This window comes from Protopterus annectens, chromosome 7.part1, assembly GCF_019279795.1.
Source record: "Protopterus annectens isolate FY-2018-M chromosome 7.part1, PAN1.0, whole genome shotgun sequence".
Classification (NCBI taxonomy): domain Eukaryota; kingdom Metazoa; phylum Chordata; order Ceratodontiformes; family Protopteridae; genus Protopterus; species Protopterus annectens.
The window spans coordinates 544074295-544101318 of NC_056740.1; the positions used below are offsets into that span (position 1 = coordinate 544074295).

A 27024-nucleotide genomic window follows, 5' to 3' on the forward strand; every position below is an offset into this window, starting at 1 on the left:
TTTTGACATCAGGTGGTAAAACACCAATTAGAAAATACTCCATAGAAAGGTCAGTCCAGTGTTTCCTTCAACAAAATCTGCACTGCAGTTATCTCAGATATGGCTACTTAATCCTCATTTAATACTTCACCAAACAATACCATGATTGTAGGAGTTGGATCTCCTTTGATACTATAGTTCAGGACATTGCCTTTTGATCTTTTGCCTCGTCATTGTCCACCAGGTTATTCCACTCTTGAGGATATATTGCTTGGGATTTGACCCAGTCATAGACCCACATAAGATGGCTGGGATCCAGATGCAAGATGTAACAGATTTGTTCTGGCAGTATCAGTTGCTCTGTTACATGATCATCCTGGGGAGGGGGCGTGATGCCATTACGCTGTTCTCATTTGTTGTACAGACCCCTCCATTTAGTCATAACTCCTGGAGTTTCCCTGAATTTGGGGGGGTACATATACTCTTGAACATCGTAGAAAGTACATTTTCACTAATAATGATGATTTTAAAGGCTAGTTGTGTTCTTATAGTGTAGTGCATGTCTGCATGTGGAGTATGCATCTAGTTCCCTAACTACCCAAAGAGGTGGTCCACTGTAAATAATTTTTGGTCATGAAAAATTTAAGAGATTTTTGTTTTTATCTCACCTTTATCCAGACATAGCACCATGTGGAATGATGCTTGACTACTAAGAACAGAGTCAGTTTTGTGTGTGTGTTTGTATGTGTGTGTGTGTGTGTGTGTGTGTGTGTGTGTGTAGCTCAGTACACCTTTCATCTCTCATGACCATCTTTCTCAAACTGCAATTGTTACACTCCCTGTCTCTGCCAGTAGCAACTGTTCATTTACCCTAGCTTGTCTTTCATACATTAGGTCTCTTTGCAAACCTGTACCTCTAGCATTGATGATTGCATATTTTCTTAGACTTCTACACTACATGGTGTTATTACCAGAACATGGTTGCTCCTAGAATTGTATTCAGGCTTAATCTTCTTACATTCGCAAATGATCTTGTGTGATTTTTATGCTTTTACTTATCCTTCCCACTAAATTTGTTTGAACTGTGGCTCCTTTTGTTTTGCACTGTCTAGAGTTCCTTATAAGTGAAAATCCCATATTACAACTTGCTGATGTGTCTTTTTAGCAGTTCTGTATAATTTCTGAATGTTAGAGTTAAACACGTTACCTGGTAAGTATTTTATCACCAGGTACACAGTGATTATGTCTGTGACGTAGTAATCTAACTGTGCATATCCTTTAATGTTTTGTTACTTTTACTTAACAGTTTAATTGAACTTTTTCCTCAGTCATCTTTGTAAATTTGTCAAGGTCATGGCGGCTGACGTTGTTAAAACGGAACAAACAAAGAAAACCAAATAAATATGTAAATAACACAACTGTGATCAGCAAAGTTATATACACAATTCAAGTGTCTGAATACTTTACATTTTTGCAGTACAAAATTGTCATTCAAAACTGTCTGCCACGAAAACTGGGCACATTCTAATGATCGGGGTAGGGAGAAATGCTCAGTTTCTTACAAAAAGGTTGCTCAAGTTGATTTACTTTTGTTATTAAATAAGCAAGACTGCTTAAAAATATTTGCTTACCACGGACGTAAGTATGACTTTTGCAGGCTGCATTCACAGAGGGGTTGGGGTGCAGGGCTGTGAGGTAGCAGGGTACTTTCAGGGTAAAGATGGAGTGGGTATAAGGCAACGTTGTGACGCAGTGTAAAGATGTCTGCTTCACAGCAGCTCCCATGTCTGGAGTTCAGTCCTGACTTCTGGTCACTATCTGTGTGGTTATGTCCAGGTGCTCTGGTTTCCTTCCTCTTCCCAAAACCATGCTGGCTGATTGGCAGTATTAGATTGTCCATATAATTATATGTTGTATTTATGCTATTGCCCTTGTAGCTCGGGTCATGCCTAAAAAGAATCGGTAGACTAGTCCATTTATCTAGTTAACAAGTATAAAAATAAAATCAAATAAGAAAAATGTGGGAACTACACTAGGATAACCACCTATGGAGTTAGGTGACCTTTAACAATCTCTCATCAGAAATGTACTGCGTTTCTTCATTATGACTAAAGGTGGTACTAGAACTCTGCCAAAGTGTGAGGGGATGCATTCTGTGTGTCAAATGTTAGAAGAAGGTGATAGATGTAGACTTCCCTTTTGTTGTTTATTTCCAGTTTCAGGAAAGGTGCTGGTGCATGAGGAATAGTTTCAAAGGTTTTGCATTGGCAATTATGACTAGAAACACTAACCAAATAGATCTCCTTCAAGAAATTTCTTCCATGTATTTTGCCTACACAAAATTCATTGTGTGCAGAAACATATCCAGGCAGAAAGTCTTCATGCCTACATATACAGAGACCAACATTCATTCTTTTTTCTGCTTTTACTGTTCTCTAGTATGGACAGGAATCATTTTAAAGTGAAACTACAAATTCATTAATTAAATGTGACTTAAATGTTTTGACAAGTGAGTTGACATGGTTTGTGCCTAGCTAGGAGGAGCTCAGTATGTTAGCTTTCACAGTTCGAGTAAACTGAGCTTCAGGAATGCAAAAGCTTTGCAAGCCTGTCTTTACCAATGCATCTTGGGAGATGTACATATTTCATCCTTCCATTTTCCTTTTGACAATTGTGGCAGAAGCAAGCTGAGCTGGGAGGGTCAGTATTTGTCCCAATCTCTGTCATGCAAGGTCCATAGGTATTCTCAGGTAAGTTGAGATACCCACCTGTTTTCAACACATCATGAGTCTGTTCCTGATCTTTGTCTGTGTGGGCCATGCCTACTGCATCTCCCATGGTAGGCAAATATGTAACATCCCTACTAAATGAATAAACCACCTCAGCTGATTCCTTTTATATCAGTGGCTGAGTTTCAATACTCACATTGCTGTGGTCTTCACTCTGCCGAGGGCAGTGTCCTCAGAACCACTGAGAAGGAACTTTGTTCCTGCCACTTGTCTTCAAGATGATATCATTTACGTCACTATCCAAAGCACATGACCAGAAGTGAAGATGGTGAAATAGACTGACGATGAACAGAGAGGTTTGTCCTTTGACTCTGTTCTTGCTTTACTACAATAATCCAGTGCAGTGCCATTGTTAATGAGACTGCTGCACAAAGCTGCTGGATGAAAATATGTTTTGATATTTATTTAGGAGTGAGGTGAAACAGAGGGGGGGGGGTTATGGGCTGAGCAAAACATAATTTAGAGGAGTTTAAAAAGGACATCAATATAGAAAATGCTGATAGAGTTTGCTGTTAGAACAATCCTTAAAAGGCTGGAATACAGGCCTTAAAACCACAAATGACAATCCAGATATATGTTTATATGATGACATTTAAAAATTTGTGTAAACAGTTTGCTGGCATTAAATTTTGTAATTTTAGTGATGGAGATATGGATAAGAAATGTACCGAATTTTTGTCATCTGTATTAGTAAGGATTTAAGATGTTTGTGGTGTACTCTAGTTTAACTGTACCACATTGCTGTTTTTCAGCTCGCCTTGCGTCTGAAGTCATTGAAACGTCAAATGGATGAAGCAGAGGAAGAAATCGACAAACTAGAAAATGCTAAAAAGAAGCTACAGAGAGAACTGGAGGAACAGCTGGAAATTAATGACCAGCTGCAAGGACAGCTGAGCACCTTAAGGAAGGACCTAAGGTGAGCAAATCTGATTTAAGTGATGACAATTTCTACTCATGTTTCAGACTTTTGAAATGGATGCATATTGTAAATTGTATATAGAAAATGTATCATATAAAAGTGATTTCCTGCCTGTCTGTAGGGATGATAGTATCCAGCAGTTTTCTAATGCATTACAATTTGCATTTGAAAAATAATGTGATAAGGTAAAAAAGGTCCAAATGGAATTTTAAATATAATCTGACCAAAGCAGAATGGTTAAGTTTGCAAAAATTGAGTCAAAGTAGAGAACTTATTTTTAAACCATCTGATAAAGGTGTTAGTAGTATTGAATTACATGCAATATTTAAAAATGGGTTATACCCATTTAAGTGACAGAGATGTTTATGCATTAGTAGGGATGGACAGTTATTTAGAAGCAGTAGCCATGTATAAAGAGTTCTTAATGAAAGGATTGAGATTAAAGTATTTTTGTCATGAAGGTGTGTATAAAAGATTTGCAGTCAACGAGAATATGATGGCTTACTACTTTTGTGTTCCAAAAATACATACAAGTATGGTGGATCCACCTGGATGTCCCATAGTATCAGAATGGTGGGTACTTTGCACACAATTTAGCCCTGTTTATACATATGTATTTGAGGACAGAGGTAGAGAAACTGTCTTCATATATAAAAGATTCATTTGACTTTTTAGATAAAATAAAGATGGAGTGGAAAGCAAACGTGTTCTTCCTGGTTATGGATGGTAGTCAGTCTGTATACCAGTGTAGAACATGTCCATGGCCTGGAAGCTTTGTTCTACTTTCTAAAGGATACCCCTAAGACACATTATGTTTCAGAATTGGTTAGTTTTTGTTTGAATCATAATATTTTTGAATTTAATGGAGATCTATATAAGCAATTAAAGGGAACTGCTATGGGGGCTGGTTTTGCCCCATGTATGCTAACTTCTTTATGGGGATGTTTGAGAATAAATGTATCTATAATAAAAATCTTTTTTTAAATGTATGTTTGGCAATATTATAGATACATTGATGACTTGATTTTTATATGTGAAGGAGAGAGGGATGAGGTGGAAATCTTACTTCAAGGAATACAAAGTAATCATTATAATATCAAATTCAATGGAATCCAAAAAGGAATGAAAGTCCACTTCTTGGACATACTGTTAAAAGGGTACCATGAATAATAAAATCCAAATAGGTATATATAGAAAATTTGAGGAAAGTAGTCATAATTTACATGGTGATAGCGGTCATCCCCCCCTCCGATATGATCAAATCTATCCCCCATGGGGAGTTTTTAAGAATTAAGAGGTTGTGCAGTGAAATGCAGGATAGTGATAGGAAATAAGTCAAGCAGTAAAAATGTTTATAGATAGGGGTTATGATGCAAAGTTAGCGGACGAAAGTAAAGAAGAAGTAATAATGGGTAAACAGGTGTGGAAGAATTCAGGTAGATTGGTAAAAAATTGTGAAATATAAATATTAACTTTTGTAACAAAATACACCGTCTTTTCTGAAAAATGTATTCATTTGGTGAAATACCACTGGAACATCTTAATATAGGAAAATGGGTTCCCCGTGTTAACGAGTTTATAGTCCAGGGAAGATTCCAGGTCCCTACAATGAATATAGCTTTAGAGGTATCAATCAGGGCACCTTCCCTTGCGGAAGGTGTTGCTGTTCTAAGTACATTGTACGAAGTTTTGATAAAATCAATGGGAATAAAATGTGTTAGCAAGGGTGTATATTCCTGTGACAGTACAGGAATAGTGTATGGACTTAGATGTCCTTGTGGTAAAGTGTACATTGGGGAAAGTAAGAGGAATTTTGGGGATAGACTGAAGGAACATTTAAGAGGTATTAGAAAAAATAGGGAGGAAAGGCCAGTGGCTTCGCATTTTAAGGAGTGTCACAATGGTGAGACAATAGGCTTAGAAGCAACAATTTTAGGACAAGTCAATTCAGGGTTTAAATATAAAGAGTAAATTGTGGAGAATGGAGTCAGTTATGATTTTAAAGTTTAACACTTTAGTCCCAATAGGGCTAAATAGGGAATGCCACTGGAAATGTTTTCTTTAATCAGGGGTGGGATTAATTATATTTAATTGAATAATTGTTTGTCAAACACAATATATAACGTAAAGAATGGTGAACAGATATATACTATGTAAAGGCTGTTAAGCCGAGGCGCTAGATAGAATCATTTATTTTGTGCTGCTACAAGGTGTCTCTTTTTTATTCTGGATGTGATTTCATTTGTGTTTTAACAATGAGGCAGAAAAAAATGGTGAATTTCATCGTTTTTTATTGGAGTACAGACTGTGTCTTTTTGAATGTGTTTTTTCATTAAATACAACTAAAGGTAATCACTGGCTCTTTATTTGTGACTGTGGTTATACATCTGTGCCTTTTGGTGAACTGGTGGTTAAACAAATGTTAAATCAAGTCTATATAGATCAGGGGTGGGCAAACTTTTTGATTCGTGGGCCACATTGAGTTCTAACATTTGACAAAGGGGCCGGAACAGGAGCAGATAGATGGCATGCTTTGAAAACATCACCTCATTAGGGGAAAAATACACATCTTGGGATATGGAGAAAAATGTACTTTAATTTCCAATGAAAATGAAGAAAAGCATTACAATAAAATCTCTGACTTTGAAATGAGTCTTTAAACACTGAAAATCTAATAAATGACCATTTTATTTTAAAGCACTGAAAGTTCTATTATCCTTCAGGATATCACCATCACTCTCCTCCTGACTGTCTTTTTTTTCAAAAACGGTAGGAGATGCAGATGTACTTGTCCTGTTCCTTTTATTCAATTTGTTTCCCCGGTGCCAAAAGTCAACAACGACCAGTGCAAGGACGAAACAGTTGCAGCAAGTCAGTCTGTGAAGCATTATATTTGATCTGCGCGCACTGTTTATTTTAACAACGTGCGTATCACGGAGACACACACATTTTAATGGGAGCAGTGTTGTTGGTCTCCTTTTTTAGCCTTATTGAACACTCGACATTCTCTGTCCACTTTCCTTTTCTTGGGTCCGCTCATCTTCATAGAGGGGCGGTGGGTCAAAGGGTAAAGTGCAAACGTGGAGTAATAGGCCTACGCTTCACCTCAACAAAGCCAATATATCTAGAGTGCACCATCTAGTGAGGAAACATCAGAATTGCAGGGGAAATAAAACATTAACAAGGTTAATTTATTAAATTTTTTCAAGTTTGGCGGGCCGAATCAAAACGTTTAACGGGCCGCATGTGGCCCCCGGGCCGTAGTTTGCCCATGCCTGATATAGATGAAGTTTCTGTAATTGTTTGCTTGCTAGGGTAACAGGTATTATCATGTGTAATTCTTAAGATTACCTGTTTCTTGCTTGTAGACTAATAAGGGTTTTCATCACTTTTAGCTTGTATCTTAAATAGTATTTGGTGACTCCAGACACAGGTATGTTTACATATGTAGTCAATTTATGTGCCTTTTCCAAGTTTCTTTTCTGCATTTTGCATGTGGTTCATCACCGGTTCATAAGAAGTTCATCATTCCAACTGCTGTAGTAGCCCATGGGCTGTATCCTGCCAGCTTCCCAAAGCTCTAATCCCCTCCCTTACAGTTACGTATTGGCTAAACCCTTTTCGAGGGAACTATATAAGCAGCCAAAGTGACTAAAATCTTAACTTTATTGCTGCCTCAAGAAGTAACAGCTGAGAGGCATTTTAGGAAAGGCAACTGGGTGCAGGCTTCATTTCTGGCAGATAAGTCCCCATAAGGAAGCCCTTCCACACAGAAAATATATTTTAAATATTTTGACGCATTCTCTATTTTCTGAAGACTGGCAATTTTGTTAATGTCAGAAGTTTCTTATCAGAACTGCTATTTTTAGAGCAGGGCTTGTTGTTGAATACTAGGTCAGGTTTTGTGACTAAAATTACTACTTTGGAGACGTTTTAACTGATGTGTAAGTATGTAAAGCTTGAGAATTCTTTTTATGTACTCAACATTATTTGAGTGTTGCCTTTATTGTTTTACTGCTTGAGTCTTTTTGCTTGAAGGTGTTATTTGGCAGTGGGAGTGGCACAACAAGTAACACACTCACCTTTGGTCCAAAAGGCTGTGGGTTCTGTTTTCACACCAACTAAATCAGTACTAACCGTGGAGTGCAGCATAAGGGGGGGTACTGCATTCCTTCAGATAAGATGATAAATCAAGGTCCCATCTGCTTGCTTATGTTGGTTTTAGCTCAGGTGGATGTAAAACAGTGATGGTGAACTTTTTGGGCTCGGTATGTTAAAAATTTGGAAAATGCTTATCTTGTCTTTGCTGGCATATCACCCCCACCCCCCCAGAACTAAAGAGAAACAATTATTTACACATTCGTTTAAAAAAATACAGTCCAGTCATGTGTGCTGAAGAAAAGTTGTTCCAAGACTGATTTCTACCATATCTAATATTGCAAAATATTTCTTTAACTGGTTAGTATTCTTAGTAAAACTTCTAGTATTTGCAAGTGTGTAATTTAATATTTGAAGTAATTTCCATCCCTTTGAGAGTAACTAAACTTCACGTTCCTGTTTCCACTTTATATTTATTTTCAACATTCCTAAAAGATGATTTTTCAAAGCAGTACTTTTAAGTTCAGACAGAATTAGCTTTCATTCCTAGAATGTTTCTTTTGCAAATCAAAACAGTCCACCCTTTACTTAAAGAAATACTTTGTCCATAAACTTATAGGTTCATGGGTGTGTGTCCATAAACTTATAGGTTCATGGGTGTGTACTAGGCTAATGGCCCTAGAGCCTTTACAAGCCTAGCCCATGGAAGTGCCCTGGCATCGTGCTGCTCATTGTTAGTGCCCAGTGCCTCTATCAAGTAGAGCCACTGGAGTGATCCCCGGGGTGAACTTTCTATTACCCATCCACTCATCAAGATTTCTCTTGAAGTGGGACAGTGAGGTGCTGTGCTTGACATGTGTGGGACATCTATTCCAGAGCATGGGCATTCTCTGGGTGAGGAACCTGTCCCTCCAGCATGTTCTGTTGATTGTGGTAATGAGATTGAGGTCTCTGGAGCATGTGGTACAGAGGGATTGGGATTTCTTTAGATGTAGCATTTCTAACAAAGCTGGGTCAGACATGGCTTTGTAAGTCAAGCAGAGATCGCCTTTAAGTAGGTGATATGAGACAGACAATAGCTGGAGTCATTTGAGTCTGTCCGTGTAGGACATGTTTAATACCTAGGATACTCTTTTTGAGGTACTTCTGTGGCCTCTCCAGCTGTTGCAGATGTCCAGTGAGGTACATGCCAAATGGGGCATTATACTCAATGATTGGTCTAATGAGAGAAGAGTAGAGAGAGATGACCTCTTTCTTCCTGGATGTAAAACCCTTGGTAATGAAATGTGCCACATAGAAGGACTTTCTGACCATAGAGACGATGTGGTGGTTGAAGGAGAGGTTGCTGTTAACCTGCATCCCCAGATCTCTTAGAACACCTTCAGTGTTCAGTGGACTCCCATCATTGTGGTAATTAGTGGGAACTGAGTTTTTACCAAACGGGATGACAACACATTTTTTGGTGTTAAGCTTAAGGCCATGGTTTCGACACCAGTCATTAGTCTCAGTGAGGCCTTTCTGTAGGATGTCTGCATCACTTGGGGAGTTAGTAATGGCTTCCAGCTTGCAGTCGTCTGTGAAATTGGTCAGCAAGAGTCCCTCTGTGCTGGCCTGGAATTCTGAGAAGTAGATGCCAAACAGGAGAGGATCCAGGACCGATCCCTATGGTACTCCACTCGTAACTGGTTGGCAGTCTAACTTGGAGTCCGGTACTTTCACAGTGTGTGTTCTGTCTGTGAGCCAGTTTACAACCCACCCAGGGATATAGGAGTTGATGCCTAGTTTGGTGAACTTATCAATAATTTCCCAGTGAGGAATGGTATCAAAGCCCTTGGCTAGATCAAAGTAGGCTATATGCACTGCCTTACATTCATCCACAGCCCTGGTGACTGACTCAAAGAAGTCAACCAGGTTGAGCAGTCATGATCTCCCTTTCACAAAGCCAAATTGCATGGGGTCTAGAGTATGGAGATTTCCTATATCTTTGTTAATCAGGTCCATAATGATGCGCTCCATAGCTTTACATATCGGACTCGTTAGGCTAATGGGGCAATAATTCCCAGGGTCTGTAGTTGCTCCCCTTTATGGAGAGGGATGACTGCAGCAGTGCACCATCCGGTAGGGACAAAGCCTGAGGTGAGGCTGTGACTGAACAGGGCACACAGATATGGTGCCAGTTCACTTTGTAGTTCATGTAGAACAGAGCGAGGGATATTATCAGGTCCCATGGAAGCTGTATTCTTGGCCTTGGACAATGCAGCTTTAACCTGTGCTGCAGTAATGCTGGGTGCCTGGCATTCTTCCGGTATTGTGATTGGTCCTTTGGGGGAAAGGAGGGGGAAAGTTGGCACTGAATCTGTTGGCCAGTATGTTGGCAATATCTGTTGGCTCAGTATAGGAGGTACCATAGTGCAGTAACTCAGCAAATCTAGGTATTGCCGTAGAGGTTCTTGATGTAACTATAGAAGGCTTTGTGATTGTTTTTAGTCTGCTGCAGTTCTGCTTTCATAGTTGGCTTTGGAGGATTTGATGACGGATCTCAACTTTTTGTTGAGGCTAATAAGGGAGTTTTTCCAATCTTGGGACTTCACCTTTTTCTGCAACAGTTTCTTCCTTCTGTTATAGAGTTTATTAATGGCAGTGGACCACCAGATTGGCTTCCATTGGAGGAGAGCGTCTTGGTTCTGTTAGGTATAGCTAGTTCCATGCATTTATGTGCATGTTTGTACAGTGCATTGGTCTATAATTGGGCAGTCATAAAGTTATTTTCAATTGGCATGGTTCATAGGTTCTTAGGTAGGTACTAGGCTATTGGCCCTAGGGCATATACAAGCCTAGCCAAAAAGGTACCCTGGCTTTCGCCACCCATGAAAATAATTTTCCTGTGCCCCTGTCAAGCAGAACCACAGACGTGGTCCCCAGGGTGAATTTCCTATTACCCATCCAATCATCAAGATTTTTCTTGAAGAGTGCTAATGAGGAGCTCTGTTTGACATAGATAGGTAGTCTGTTCCAGAGTATGGGAAGTCTCTGGGACAGGAATCTATCCCTCCAGCATGTTCTGTTTATTGTGGTGACAAGGATTAGGTCCCTAGAGCGTGTAGCTCAGAGGGATTGGGATTTCTTTAAGTAGAGCATGTCCAACAGCTCTAGGTTTGACATAGCTTTGTATGTTAGGCAGAGATCGCCTCTGAGTAGGCAATATGCAATGGAGTAAAGCTGGAGTTTTTTGAGACGGTCTGTGTAAGGCATCTGTTTGAGGCCAGTAATCCTCTTTGTGAGTTATTTTTGCAGCCTTTCCATTTGTTGTAGATGTCTTGTGAGGTACATACCAAAAGGGGCATTGTACTCTATAATGGGTCTAATGAGTGATGAGTAGAGGGGAACAATGACCTCTTTTTTTCCTGGATGAGAAACCTTTTGTGATGAGGTATGCCATGTAGAAGGATTTCCTGACCACTGTGGTGATGTGATTATCAAAGGAGAGACTACTGTCCACCTGTGTCCCAAGGTCTTTATCACACTTTCGGTGTTAAGTAGACTACCGCCTTATGTGGTAGTTCATGGGTACAGAGTTTTTACCAAAGGGGATGACAGTGCACTTTTTGGCATTGAGCTTGAGACCATGTCTTGTGACACCAGGCATCTGTCTCAGTGAGGCCCTTTTGTAGGATGTCCACATCATTAGGTGTTTTGATTATGGCTCCTAGTTTGCAGTCATCTGCGAATTTAGTTAGCCAAAGACCTTCTGTGTTAGCCTGTACTTCAGAGAAGTAGATACCAAACAGGAGAGGACCCAGGACTGAACCCTGTAGTACTCCACTTGTCACTGGTCTGAAGTCTGATTTGGAGTCTGCTACTTTCACAGTGTGGGTTCTGTTCTGTGGGTGCCGTGACGTTAGCCGCCTCTGTTTTTAGGAGCCCAAAATCAGCTTTGGAGAAGTTTTTCAAGGTGGTGACCTTCGCGGGGAGTGTGGGTGAGATAGTGATTAGTTTATGGTTGGATCTGACCAGGGAAGGATTGGCTATTTTGTAGAGCAATGGTCGCCCATGTTAGTAATAACCAGATTAAGGATGTTGGGGTCAGAATGAGCTGGTCCAGGGTATTGGAAGTGATGAATTCTAGGAAGCTTTGGGCCAGAATATTGGTGCTTGAGTAGTTTTCTCAGTTAATGGAGGGGTAGTTGAAGTCTCCTAGTATGAGAGTGTTGGGTTGGACCTTGATAGATTCCAGGGTGCTTAGGAACATGGAGTGAGAGTCTAGGGACATGGTTGGGGACCTATAGCAGGCTATGACCTGGATCGCCATCTTACCCCACTGTTAGTTGTACCTGAAGTATCTCAGATGCTTTATACTGGGCTACTAGTCTGGAGGTGTGCATATCCTTTATGAATATGGAGACACCACCACCTTTGAAGCTTCAGTTCATGTTTCGGGGCCAAAAGGTGTGGAATGGGTTATAGCCTGGTAGTGCAGGGGTGCTTTCTACCACTTTAAACCAGGTCTCTGTTACAGCACAAATGTCGATGTTCTCCATTTTGAGGAGTGGTTCGAACGAGTGCATCTTGAGATTTAGACTTCTAGCATTGAGCAGCATCACCCTCATATTGCATTTATTTATAGCTGTTATGGTGATAATTTGGTCTTTTGAACACTGCCTAAAAAAGGCACTATAGGGGTGGCAGGAGCCTTAGCCTGTACCCAGAAACTCAGGGGTGACAAATGCAGGTCATCTCTGGATCTCCTTAGAATGACACCAGAAACTTAATCAATTGTTGAAGGTCAATCATTTTTGTTTGCACTGTGGTATCATTCTGGGTGATGGTAGGATACTGCTCAGGGCTAGGGTCATACCTGCCTGGGCCACATAATCCAAGAGCTCCACCATGTCTCTTTTCATGTAGTCCAGGGAGATGCATGTCAGGTCCTTCACACCCACATGGACAATGACAGAGTCATACTTGTACTTGTTGTGGAGTGACCTGAGTGCGTGTGTTATGTGTTGGATTCTAGCACCTGATAACTGAGTGTTACCTTCTCCTTATTCAACCTAGTGAGTGGGACATCTGTGTGTGTCACTATTGAGTCACCTATGATTAGTGTATTGGGCAAGGTGTTTAGCCTTAGGGGCTTAGGTTGCGGGGCACACTGTGGAGGTGAGCTATGTGTCCTGTGGTTTGCGCTGTGTTGTAGTGGTCGAGTGTGTTTCTGTCTTGGAGGTCTCTGCTGTTTGGGTAAATTTCTATTGAGAGCCTCTGTGAATATGAGTACGTGGTTCATGTTTTTATGTGAGAGCTGTGATGGTGGGTGTTCTGGAGGGCTATGTGTTCCATGTGGTACAGGTGTTGACCTTCTCTTGACCAGCTAGTCTGGTCTTGGCTGGAGAGTGCATAGCTTCCAGTTTTGTGATATAAGTGCATCTCTCACAAGTCTGAGTGCTGGGAGGTAAGAAGAGAGGGTTGTCTGTGTACATATGGCAGTTACCACACTGCCTCAGAATGCCCAAGTCTACCAGGAGTGCCTTGACTTCTTCCATCAGATTTGCTGCATACTTAAATTGTGCTGTCTTTATTTCGAGGCACAAGTCATATGAGGTCTCAGAAAAATAATAAACTTTTAGTTCATAACGTAGTCTGACTGCACATCCGGAAGTGGTGGGGGATAAAAATGCCTCTGTTATGCAATTCTTTGATGTCATAAACCTGCATAATGACCTTTGTTATACCCTTTTCAGAGCTGTTATACTCTGGTTTCATACTAGAATGTACACAGCAATTACTACAGAATGGCACTGGGGGAAAATAAATAATTTTAAAACTTGTAAAATACTTTGAAGCTTTTAGACCATCAGAGTTGCACTTGAAACTAAGTACTACATGAGATTCAAAGCTGTTAGACAATTTGTGTTTCATTAGTCAGGTTCATAGGTCTGACTAGGCTAATATTGCTGCGGCCTTTGTAGCTTAGCCATGCATCCCAAATGTGTGGCAAGTTGTGGTACTCTTGATAAGTGTAAGCAGGGGCTTGGAATTTTTTCTCTGTAACTAGTAATATATTTTAGCAGATGAAGCTCCATTCACTGCTAAGAATCATAAATAGATGCTTATATTTTCTTAACATAACAGTCAAGATTTACCTCTCACGCTTCACTTCATGATGAAATTCTTCACACTCCTGTCTCACACTCATAACAAGTTGGTTATGACTGGAAACCAGGTCATAATCTTTGGTATGGCCTATTGTCATAACCTCTTAAACCACTATTCCAGGAGACTGAAAAAATGTTGTAAAAGATATGTCTGTCCATGGGGGTTCCCCCCCCCTCAGTCTGCAGTAATCTAAAACATAAAACCGTCTCTGTTCCAACATGTTAGCACATGTAGAATCTGTTTTGACTGCAACAAACATCTTTTGTTACCATCTCCACTGTTTGGCATTATTTTCATATTTTGTAAACATGAGAAGTCCTCTTTAGTGCTAGTGTGAAGGCTGCCAGCCTAGCCAGATAGAATTTTATAGCTAATTCTGTCATTTGCAAATATGAATGTAAACTACAGGCTTGTTGTCTTAAATGTAAAGAAATAGTGTTATATGTGGAACTGGAAATAAATGTGACAACAGTGCACTCTACTGACCAAAGTGAAGCATGTGGTGACCCTTTGATGTAGACAGTGGTGCCAAAGGGTCTGGTTGAAGGAATTCTTGCTATTGTTTTAACCAAGAGTTAAATTACTAGATTTAAACATGCAAATGTATTTTTATTGCTCTGTTTTCTGACCAGCTGCAAAATAACAAAAGGAGATGTTAAGAATGTAAATGCAGTTTCTGTTAGCCTGGGAACCCAGGGAAGTGTGAAGAATGATGTAATGTGAATCAGAAATGCAATTTGAATTTAAACAGAGAGAACCAGATAGGATTAAGCATTTTTGTCTTGACCATCCAACTTATCAGCACTCTGCCTGTTTTCTTATGTAACTTATCTTAGACTTGTGCTTTCTTTTAGAAATAGCTAGAAACTAGAAAGATTAGACTAAGTGTTTTTCTGTGTTGTCAGAACTGTACTACTGAATTATTTTAAGTATTTCTCTGTGATCTCTGAACTCATGACTAGCACTGTGTAGTAAGTAGTATTGTCTTGTGTTTTTATTATTAAATATTGTAAAACCTTTCAACTGTGGCTGTTTTGTATAGAGATAAGTTAAGCTTTAAGAGTACATTGCATATTTATAGTGATTACTGTACCAAGTCACTCTAATAATCCTTGACTGTTTAGTTATACGACCAATTGGATAATAATATTGCACAGCAATAATTGAACACCCTTTTAATCGCCTTTGAGTAGCTGATAAATATTAGCTGGGTGGTGGCAGGTGGTACTACCGTATAGTCTGGGTAATAGGGGCACAGCTGGAGAACCTGTGCCAGCTTTTCCCAGGAGTGTCTGTGTGGTTGTATAAACTCTTATCTCAAAGTGTGTGTGTCAGCTACTTGGGCAGGGACACGAAGCACTGGTTGGACAGAGAGGGTGCTGGAGGTTTTAGCTTGCCCAGCTAGGCTGAGACCTGGACCCTATAGCTGTGCCAGTGGGGAGCCTTCGTGGGGACCTGGAGAGCAAGGGATGACCAGTTGCGGACTGACTGTGATCTCTGTGTGGTCTTAAGGGAAATTGCACTTTACTGTGTGTATTTGTTATCCTTTCCTTCATATATGAGATGCCCTCTCTGGTGTTAGTGGTGAGGATTGAGGCTCCCTTGATTGCTGGGCCAGGGCACAGGCATCACAGCTTGTTCGGCATTTTCCCCAGTTTCAATGTCCCTTGCAGATTCAACCAGCTCACAAATCACTTCTTTACAATCTGAAATGACAGAACTGTAGTGTTCATTCCACCACCATTTTTGCCACTGTCATTCTTGTTTTGATCTGCTTTTTATATTTGCCCAGTCAACACAATTTGATTACGAGTCCAGAATTTCTTCAAACTTCTAAAAACGTGACACAGTCAGTAGATAATTCTTATTCATTTAGTTCTATAAACAAACTTGTTAAACTAATTGTATTTCCATCCTGATCTGCTCCTGTTTCACAATGCTGTAAAAGTTTCTCCAAGAGAGACCAACCCTTTGCTGCCATCTCCTGGAGTGTAGGGGATTTTCTCTAGTGTCTTACCTGTAAACTAATTTTGTCTCGGATTTGGATCATATAAGGGCAGGTAAAAACCTTTCCTCTTTGCTAAGATCAATAGGTTGTGTAACAAAAGGAAGAAATTCATGCAAAACAATAGGCAGTTTAACACTCAACAGGATAAAAAAAATTCTCATTAATCTAAATCAGCAACTCAGAGGGCAAACCAAATCTACCAAAGTCAAATTTGAGGTAAAATAGCCTCCTAGACCAAGGACAGTCATAAGGCTTTCTTTAATATGTCCACAATCTCAAAGACAGTACACAATAATATGCAGAACTATTTGTAAATAGAACCACCTGCACTAAGCCAGAAGATATAGCAAATCTCCTGGCTTACAAATACAGTTCCAGTTTTATCTCCTCTCTCCACCCAGCCACCACCCCTCAGGAAGTACCACCAAACATAACCTAACTCCACAAGAGCTATTACTAGGGAACAGGTGCCTTGACATGGTCTGCAAGGCCAAGAATACCACATCAGTAGGCTCTGATAATATCCCAAGGTGTTTCCTAATTAGCATGAAACATAACTTATCAGGACCACTAGAGTCACTGTTTAACTGTAGCCTCGAAAAATGCCTCTTGCCAAGCAAATGGAGAGCTGCAGCAGTCATTCCTGTAAACCAAGGAGGACCATCTGTGAACCAAGGTAATTACAGACTCATAAGTCTGACTGACTAGTTCAAATGCAAAGCTTTGGAAGGAATTATAGAAATGATTAAAAATGACACAGGAAATCTTCAGAAAGTGACTCCAACCCAATTTGGTTTCACAAAGGGCAGATCATGACTACTTAACCTGATGAGCTTCTTTCAGAAGGTCATCAAAGCAGCACGGGGCAAAACTGTGCATACTGCCTACCTTGACATGGGCAATGCATTTAATATGATATGCCACTTAAGGAATTTGTCATACCCTCCTACGTAACCCACTGGATAATTATGTGACTCTCTAATAGGATCCAAGAAATTGGGATAGTGGAGTCCACCTCCACAAAGAGGTCAGTACTAGCAGAGTCACTCAGGGCTGTTTGCTGGGTCCACTCCTTTTTAGCATCTACTTCTCTGAAGTCAAGGCTAATGTTAATGGTCTCTGGCTGAGCAGGTTTGCAGATGTCATAGAATCTCCCCAAGACACTAATATCCTCCAAATAGGGCTGATTCAGACAAATAGTTAGTGCCAGAGTCAGAGTCTAAATGTCAGTGCCAAGAAATGCATAATAGTATTTTTTGAGAAGTTGGCTACCCGCATTAATATCACACCCCCTAAGGGTAGGCCCAATAATTCGGGATTTGGGGAAGCACATTGACAGTAACCTGGCCTTCAACCATCATGTGGCTATAGTAGTAAGGAAATCATTCTATGTTGTGCAACTTATAATCAAAGGGATGGCATCTAGGTCCAAGGAATTCATTGTTCCAATGTATTTGGCATTCATCAGACCTACCCATTGAGTACAGTGCCCCATTTGGTATGTACCTGACCAGGCATATCCAACAACTGAAATGTCCACAGAGGTTCCTCTCTAAAAGAATACAGGGTATAAGTAATGTCTTGTGCAGACTGCTTCAAGGGCCTATACCTATATTCGGTCTCTTACATGTTGTGTGAGTTACTACCCTCTGGCCTTTCTTGTTCCTCTATCAGGGTTTATCTTGCAGCCATTTCATCATGTCTGTCCATGACTTCATCCCTGTTTGTTTTTAGTTAAACTATTCCTGAAAAAGGTTTTACACATGAGGTCACTGAGAAAAATGTGGCTCTTTCTTGGGATCTTAACTTTGTGCTGGACAGACTAACCTTGTTTCCATTTGAACCCACTTGTGTGGCATATTTATGGTTCATTACTTGGGAAAACTGTTCATATTGCTTTGACATCTGCACAAAGAGTATCCAAGTTGCAAGTTCTCATGGTGGGTGAACCCTATCTGACATTTCACAAAGATTAGGGTTGCATCATGAAGAACAAATCTCTAATTTGTGCCCAAGAATTGCACAGGGTTTACTTTGAATTAAGCCATCAATCTCCCAGTGTTCTAAGCAGGGAGAAATGATTTGACATAGTAAAAATAAAAACAAAAGTGGTTCCACGCGGCAGGAAATTTTTGCAGAAGAAATATATTGCAAAAAGTAAGTGCTTTCACAAATAACATTCCCTTCTTCAGATTGTTTAAAAGACAAAATAGCACACACCCTTATAAATGCTCATTCAACCAATCATGCTGCAAATAAAGCCTAATTGCTTTGACTTGCAAAATGCCAAATTAGTTAAGCAGCACTCTGCAAACATTTTAAATACATAAAAAACATATGTATAAAAAGCATGAATACAAAATTCTATGTCTATATAGCAGAGAATAAACAAATGGGCTTGTCAGTTGTTACATAACATGAGGAGCTATACGAATTGCTCATAAATTCCAGTTAAATATAAAAGCAGTATAATGATAAAACTAATATACATACAACAAAATACACCTCTAAAACATGTCTCACTCAGGAATTGCAAAGCAGAGTCTATTGTGGGATTATACCTAATACTATACAGAACTATGAATACACATAATAATCAATGCTTAAGGGCTCTCGCGTTCAAAAAGGGTTTAAGAGAAACCCTATTATTTAGACCTGGAGGTTTATCTGCTTGAAGACGTATGATACACTTTTGCTCATAGGATTCAGTTCTGTTACTCAGGTCACCTTTTCTTAAAGTTTCTTGCATAATATCCAAAACAAGAAACTTAAACTTATGGTCAGGATTTGACATACTCTAGGCATCTAAAGGCAGCTCGGGTACTGCCGTGACGGAGCTAAGTTCTTTAGAAAAGCTGATCACCTCTTTATTTCTTATGATGGGACTAAGAAAGAACTTGTCACAAAGAACATTATTTTTCTAGCTGTCTGTGCTCAGCTGCCGATTTTTGTTATTCCCACCATGCTAAATCTGTTTCAGGCAGTACCACGACGCACACTGAGAGAGCCCTATCCTCTCCAGTAGCATACAGGAAAGGGGTGGACTCTTGAAGCATTCCAGAGGCAGCTACTATGTCCAATCTACAAACATTATGAAAAGCATTGCAAACCAGACTCCTTTTCCAGGTTCAGAGCTAGCTTTGCAAGGACCATGCTCCAGGGGCCCTAGACCCTTATCATTTCTCCTCCCAGGTTGGATAAGCTGTTGTAATCAAACCAAAAACCGAAAGGCTACTGCAGTGGTGGAAAGGATGAGCATAGCACAGTTGTATAAGAACTTATGATAACAATATATATTTGAATTCCATGCTACTACAGTTGATACACATGCCCACCATCCACCCTCTCTTTCCTATACAGAATTGTTTTGGGGAATATAAAATGCTTTTTTGTTTATATCTGATTAGAGGTTAAGGATGAAGTTGCTTCCTGTTGTCACTTCCTTCTGGCAGCTGTGTCATGCTATTTGATTTGTGCTGACCAATCAACAGCCAGAGGGAAGGTGTGGGAGGGAGTCAGAGCTTTTGAAACACATTGGTTGTTGCTTCTCAGGAAGGAAATAACCCAGATAGGTAAAGGGTACTGCAGCAGTGTGGTGTGTGGAATTTGAACAGCTACTTTATGGAAATGTTCTTTCACAGCTGTACTGATCTGTTACTTGGAAGCAATGGGGCTTATTACCAATTTATTTGTCAGGAGAGAAACTTAATTAGCAATTGTAGGTCTCTTATCATTGACCCTATTAAAGCTTAAGTTCTGGAAACCTGGATAGCATTCCTTTTTTTTTTTGCCATGGGGTTAATGCACAAGGAGCTGATCTGATGCTTCCCACAGCAGAGTGGCATTCATTTTCTTCACAGATACCACATCTCCCATGCCCAGTTTTTAACTCATCATATTTCATGGTCACTAGGAATCCTAACTGGTTAATAGGTTGAGTTTTATTTAGGGGATTGCTGCCACCTTTGCTTGTTTGCATGATGTGAGTGACTTATCCCCCTTGTTGCACAAGTCTGCTATGGAACTGAGGCAGGACATACAACAGATCTGTGTGAAAGATGTTCTGATTTTTACAAGTGTCATCCTGCTAGGATCTATTGTCCCAGACATATGACCCAGCAGTTCCTGGTCTCCACTGACAATATTCCCAGAGAAATATCTCAGCCATGCCTGCCCTAGCCCCTTACCTGAATAAAGGTGAGCATGCAGAATCTCCTTATTCTGTTCTGTACCCAGCACTAGTCCCCAACTGGTGTCTGAACCACTAATCAATCTCCAGTCACTTGAATCATTACCAGGGTTTTATCCTGCCTCTATGGCGATGGAGCTGACTTCAGGAATAAAAAGCTACTAGATTCTTTATGAACAGTAGCGCAGTAAAAGTAAACCAGAGTGGCTTCCAGCTGATGGCAGTTATTAGTCATTTTAATTTAGACCACACCAATAATGCTGATATCAGCTGCAGTAAAACTTCTGATTGTCCGGATGAGAGTATACTGCACTTTTGATTGGCCTGATGACAGTATACTGCTGCAAAAAGCATTAGTGGACCCTGGCTAATTAAATGTTTCCAGAAGTAGCTGTCTAAGAAGACATCTTGGATTAAGGTGGTTCTGCTTACTCAGACTGGTTTCAGGTATATCTGTGTGTGCCACTGCAGTTTTGTTTTAAAAGAAAATTATTGTTGAATTAATTGACTGTTTCAAATGCAATAGATATAGGATGAATTTCCTTTTAAAACCATGATTGATTTGTCTTAATTGATGGGACTGATTGTTTAATTGATGGGGGATTTTATATTTAAGGATGGGAGATTTTATTGTAGAATGTAACCTGATGAAGCTCACCGGGATGATGCGTGAAAGCGCTTGTTTTTCTTAAATAAATCCTTTGGTTTGTATCGTGGTGGTTCCTTGCAGTTCTTTGTGAGTTTTGTTTTATATGCAAATTGTTGCCCATTACTGTAAAATATTTTGCTAAACAAATATGTTGATTACACTTAAGTTACTTGTGTCGTACTATGGCAGTAGTGCTCTGTTTGTACAAGAGTTTTCAGACTGTGTCTGTTGAGAGAAAAATAATCAAGTACAACATATAAATTGCATAGAAATGCATTTGTGAAAAAACTGAACAATTAGTGGTGTTATTAGTGAGGCACCTGATGTGGAACACAAATGATATGGGTGTTTAAGCCTGCAGTTTGAGAATGTTAACCACAGCAATCTAGAGAAGTAAAATCCTGGAGTTTTTTTTTTTTTTTTTTTCCAAGTGTCTTCTTTAGAAGATTAAGGTTTAGGTTCTACTCTGTAACTCTGTAGTTGGACCCTTACTGGAATGTAGCATTGTATTGTGGTTTATTACTGACAAAGCAAGAATGTGCCTATTCAAGAGTCACTAGAGTAGTTGTAGGCCTCATAGACGCTTGTTATAAAGCTGGACTAAAATTAAATTTAAATTTTACAGGGGATTAGAAGGGGTCTGATCTAATTACAGAGTTCATTAGCTGCTGTTACTCGAGGGGGAGGACATTGGTCTTATTACCAACAATGATGATAGCACTAGAGTACGTACTGTGCCGAAGGAGTTTTCCCACAGAAATACACCAGCAAGGAAGTGGTGGAAGCACTAGAGTACGTACTGTGCCGAAGGAGTTTTCCCACTGAAATACACCAGTGAGGAAGTGGTGGAAGCACTAGAGTACGTACTGTGCCGAAGGAGTTTTCCCACAGAAATACACCAGTGAGGAAGTGGTGGTCTGTCCATAGATCCTTGATGATTGTATGTTCACTCATGCCTAGCATTAGCAACACAGAAGAAACAAAAATCTTCAGCTTTCATTTGGTGATTTCCTAACTGTAAACATTATGATTTGTTATCTGTTCATATTCTACTGTTCCCCTGTTGTCTGAAACTTTCAAGGTTCATTGGGATGACTTCCTGCTTGACAAACACTTCATTTGTTCAGGTTTAGGTTCTCCCATTATTATCTGTAAAATTTGTTCAGGTTTAAGTTCTCCCATTATTATCTGTAACTTTGTCATTGTAAAAAGCAGAAATGTTTAATGAAGAAAACAATGATCCCCTGAGACTTTCTGTTGCTGGTTAGATGCAGGCTTCCCCTGTATGCTATAAATCATCATTTGTCCACCTTTCCTGTTTTAACATAATGTTAGGATGGCTACAGGAACAGTTGTTAAAATGCGCAATTAGTCTTGTCTGCTGCCTTTCCAGATTATATAAAATCTTCCTCGTTAAACTTTTCTTTAGACTCCCATTTCATTTTGTTACTCGTACAGAAATAAGAATTAGATTATGAAAAAGGAAAACTGAAGAAGATGACTTGTGAAGCCGTGTCTCTCTACAGTTGTCACTGTTAGTGACACCCTGATCCTGTGTTTAAAAATGGGAAAAGGGGTTGTGGATGGATGCACAGGTAGTTCTAATCTGACTTTTCAGAGTAATGCTGACATTGAGCCTTGGACTTTTTCTAGTGGTCAGACTTAAAAAAAAAAAAAAAAAAAACAAACAAAAAAAAAACTTTTAAATAATGGAAATTGTCAATTTCATTAACAAGTATCCTATGAAGAAAAGCTCAGACCTGTTACCCCTTTTAACACAATTTCTCTCCATCTCTCCCTAATTTAGAAGAAGACTTTTTGTTTACAATCTAGGCTGCGGTGGTGCAGCGGTTAGCATTTGTCACCTCACAGCAAGAGGTTCTCCCATTCGATTTTTGTCTGGTGCGCCTTCTGTGTGGAGTCTGCATGTCCTCCCCGCGGTCAAGTGATGTTTAAAGACATGCAGGTAGGTGTGTGCATGAATGGGTGTGCCTTCTTTGAAGGTTGGGCGTTGGGCTGGCAACTTGGCACCGTAAAATCCACTGCCAATCATTAGCAGACCGGACTTCCACTGTGGCAACCCCTAATCGGGAAAAGCTGAAAGAAGACTTTTTGTTTACAAGCTGATCAGCAATCATAACTTCAGGCAAATAAGAAGACAGAGTTTGTCAGCCATTCAATAAAAAAAAAAAACTTACTTCACAGCTCATTCAGGTCAAATCTTTGTTATCCAAGTATGTCACTTAACTTTAGTTTTATCAGTTTCTTCATGCAGAGAGTCCAAAAGGAGAGGTAAGTCAGCAAGCAAAGGAAAGTAGTACTGCTGGAACTGAATTCATCCTCAAGTCTTGGTGAGTACCTTCACAAGAAGGACCATGTTTTTCATAAAATCTCACCAAGATGACACTGATATATAGACTGTATTTTCTATAGCATACATCATGGACAGAAGTAGGGTAAAAAAATAAAAAGAGAGCTGGGTGCACAAGACCCAGGATAAAAAGTGCCCAATTCTGGTAGGAACACTGGTCCCAGGACTGGAAAGAATAACTATGTACAATCCTCAAGATAATGAAAACATTTCTACAATGGGGCTAGGCGAGGCCCAGGGGGAGGATGGCCCCTCTGTTGTAGAAGGAAGTAGCTGTCCATAAATATCACAAAAATTGATAAGCAAAAAAAAGAGCCATAAAGATGATAGAGTGGACTATTGAGGATAAAAAGGAAATTATGTATTCATAGGTTCAGCGATTCATAGGTAAGTACTAGGCTATCAGCCCTGGGGCCTATATAAGCCTAGCCAAAAAGGTTCCCTGGCTTTCGCCACCCAAGAAAATAATTTCCCTGTGCCCCTGTTGAGCAGTGCCGCAGAACTGTTCCCCGGGGTGAATTTTCTATTTCCCATCCAGTCGTCAAGATTTTTCTTAAAGAAGGCCAATGAGGAGCTTTGCTTGATAGGAATGGGTAGTTTTTCCAGAGTGTGGAAAGTCTCTGGGACAGGAATCTATCCCTCCAGCATGTTCTGTTTATTGTGGTGACAAGGTTTAGGTCCCTGGAGCGTGTGGAGTGTGTGGTACGGAGAGATTGGGATTTCTTTAAGTGTTGCATATCCAACAGCTCTGGGTTTGACATAGCATTGTATGTTAGGCAGAGATCGCCTCTGAGTAGGCGATATTTGACGGAGTAGAGCTGAAGTTTTTTTGAGACTGTCTGCGTATGGCATCTGTTTGAGGCCAGTAATCCTCTTAGTGAGGTATTTCTGTGGCCTTTCCAATTGTTGTAGGTGTCTTGTGAGATGCATGCCAAACGGGGCATTGTACTCTGTAATGGGTCTGATGAAGGATGAGTAGAGAGGAACAATGACCTCCTTTTTTCTAAAGGAGAACCCTTTTGTGATGAGGCGTGCCACTGACTACTTTCGCAATGTGGTTATCAAAGGAGAAACTATTGTCCACCTGTGTCCCGAGGTCTCTTATTGCACTTTTGGTGTTTAGTGAGCTACTGCCTATGTGGTAGTTTATGGGTACCATGTTTTTCTCAAAGGGGATGACAGTGCACTTCTTGGCATTGAGCTTGAGGCCATGACTTTGACACCAAGCATCTGTCTTTGTGAGGTCCTTTTGTAGAATGTGTACATCATTAGGTGATTCTGTTATGGCTCCCACTTTGCAGTCATCTGCAAACTTTGTTAGCCAAAGACCTTCTGTGTTGGCCTGCACTTCAGAGAAGTAGATGCCAAACAGGAGAGGACCCAGTACCGAACCCTCTGGTACTCCACTCATCACTGGTCCGAAGTCAGACTTGGATTCCGCTACTTTTTCTGTGTGGGTTCTGTCAGTGAGATAGTTGGCCACCCATCTTGTGACATAGGGATTTATGCCCAGTTTAGTGAGTTTATCTGTAATTCCACAGTGGGGGATGGTATCGAAAGCCTTGGTGAGGTCAAGATAGGCTGTGTACACTACCTTGCCCTCATCTACGGCTCTGCTGACTGCTTCAAAGAAGTCACTCAGAATTAGTAGACATGATCTACTTTTACAAACCCAAACTGAGTGGGGTCCAGGGTTTGGAGGTTACCTATGTCTTTGTTTATAAGCTCATAGGTTCATAGGTTCATAGGCTAGTACTAGGCTAACTGCTCTTGCGAGCCATTTTAAGCCTAGCCAGTTATCCCCTGTGAGATTCAAACCCTGTACCTTGTGTTTGTAAGGCAAACACCTTAACCATTAGGCCACCCTCCCAACAAAGATGATACGTTCCATGGCCTTGCAGACCAGGCTCATCAGGCTAATGGGGCGGTAGTTTCCAGGGTCCGTGGTGATACCACCTTTGTGGAGTGGGATAACTGTTGCTGTATGCCATTCAGTAGGCACATAGCCTGAGTTGAGGCTGTGATTGAACATGGTGCTTAGGTTGGGTGCCAGTTCATGCAGTATGCAGCTTGGGATGTTGTCTGGTCTCACGGATGCTATGTTCTTGGCTTTGGAGAGTGCAGTCTTTACTTGTTCATCTATGATTACAGGGGCTTTGCATTCTTCCGGTATTAGGATGGGCCCTTTGAAGGGTGAGAAGGGGGAAAGTTAGCACTGAACCTATCTGCCAGGATGTTGTAAATATCGGTTTTGGTTCTGTATATTTAGTGCCATTGTGCTGTAGCTCATTGCAGATCTGAGTGTTGCCATTGCGATTCTTGACATAGCTGTAGAATGCTTTGTGGTTGTCTTGTATTGTTACTATTATGCAAGAATCTCAGAATTTCAGACAGAAGATGTACAAAAAGATTGAGAGAAATTATAGGAAAGAAAAATACTTCACAAGAAAAAGCGTCAGAAGTTTTAAATAAAAATTTGTGTTTATTAATACAACAGATTTATGAAAAACATTATATAGACCAAGAAACCATAGGCCAGTTGGAAAATGAAGCAACTGAGGAATTACTAAAATAGAAAGAACAAAATATAGAGACTTTTGAAAGATATAAAAAAGAAATATGGACATGAGAAAGAGAGAGAGATCTGATATAGTGCGATATTTATCCAAAAGAGAAACCTAAATTAATAAACACGAAAAAGGCAGCCTCAAAGACCTTCTAAAAGAAATACAGGCAAAGGCATCCAGATATGGAAAATTTGACACTAAAAATGTAAGATAACAAAGAGGGAACATAGAACAGAAAATTAGTGAAGTTAAAAAAATAGAAGATGAAGTTATGGAATACTTGCGAAGTGAAGGATTTAGTGCATAAATTCTAACACAGGTTACATCACAGCATAATGGAACGAGTCCCCAAAGTAAAGAGAACAGGAGGAGCAGGAGACATCTGAAGAAGAAATATGGACATGGGAACGAAAAAGAGATTTAATATGGTGCAATATTTATGCAAAGGAGAAAGCAAAACTAATCAATATGAAAAGAGCAGCACTGAAGATATTTGAAGAGAAATACAGGCAAAGGCATCCGGACTTGTAGAATTTTACAATACAAAAAAATAAGAAAACAAAGAGGAAAAGTATAAAAGAGGATTAGTAATGGAGAAGTTAAAGAAATAGAAACTGAGGTTATGGACCGTCTGTGAAATGAAGTATTTAACTCATTAAGTCCGAGTGATGCCTCCAGGTGCATCTGCAGTTAACACCTGTATTGCTTGTTCATATTTGTATCAATAATTTCAAAACCATGCTATGTACAAGTTTTTAAAATATTCATCGTAAAGCTTACACAATAAACTCAACTGCATTAATATTTGACATCTGTCTAGTGCAGGTAAGTAGCTGTTAACTGTTGTATTTATGATATTAATTTATATAGATATACTTTTCACGTTTCTCTAAATATCTCAGCAACCAAGTAACACAGACATAGCTCCTTAGCCTCATATTAAAGCTCTCAGCTAGATGAATAAAATGCTGCTGTGATAGTATGTGTGTAACTTAAGTGGTTGCTGGGATATTTTAAGTTGTTTACAAAATATTACAAATGTAATGGTTACGTTTACTGTGACTTATAAAATTCAGTTTAAGACCTAGAACCTAAAGAATGCTACCACTATAAAAATAGTTGATGCTGAAGGATTTGACATTTATACTTCTTTAACAACCCCTATGGTTCCAGAGATATTAACTTTTGTTTGAAATGTGAGGACATAATTTGATTCTGTCATAGGCTTAGGCTCCGCCCATTGGAAGTTACAGTGCAAACGTCCTGAGCTCCATTGGAGTGAAAGAGTTAATGTAGAAAATCTAA

The 27024-nt window shown here is 39.9% G+C and overlaps 1 protein-coding gene across 1 annotated transcript in view; it reads left to right on the plus strand.

Annotated features, from left to right (window-relative positions):
- Positions 1-27024, plus strand: part of CGNL1 (cingulin like 1) — a 1082391-nt gene that overhangs the window by 1034122 nt on the left and 21245 nt on the right. Inside the window, exon 17 of the mRNA XM_044078976.1 lies at positions 3521-3684. Coding sequence (XP_043934911.1) covers positions 3521-3684 — 164 coding nt within the window. The remainder of the gene's footprint in view (positions 1-3520; positions 3685-27024) is intronic.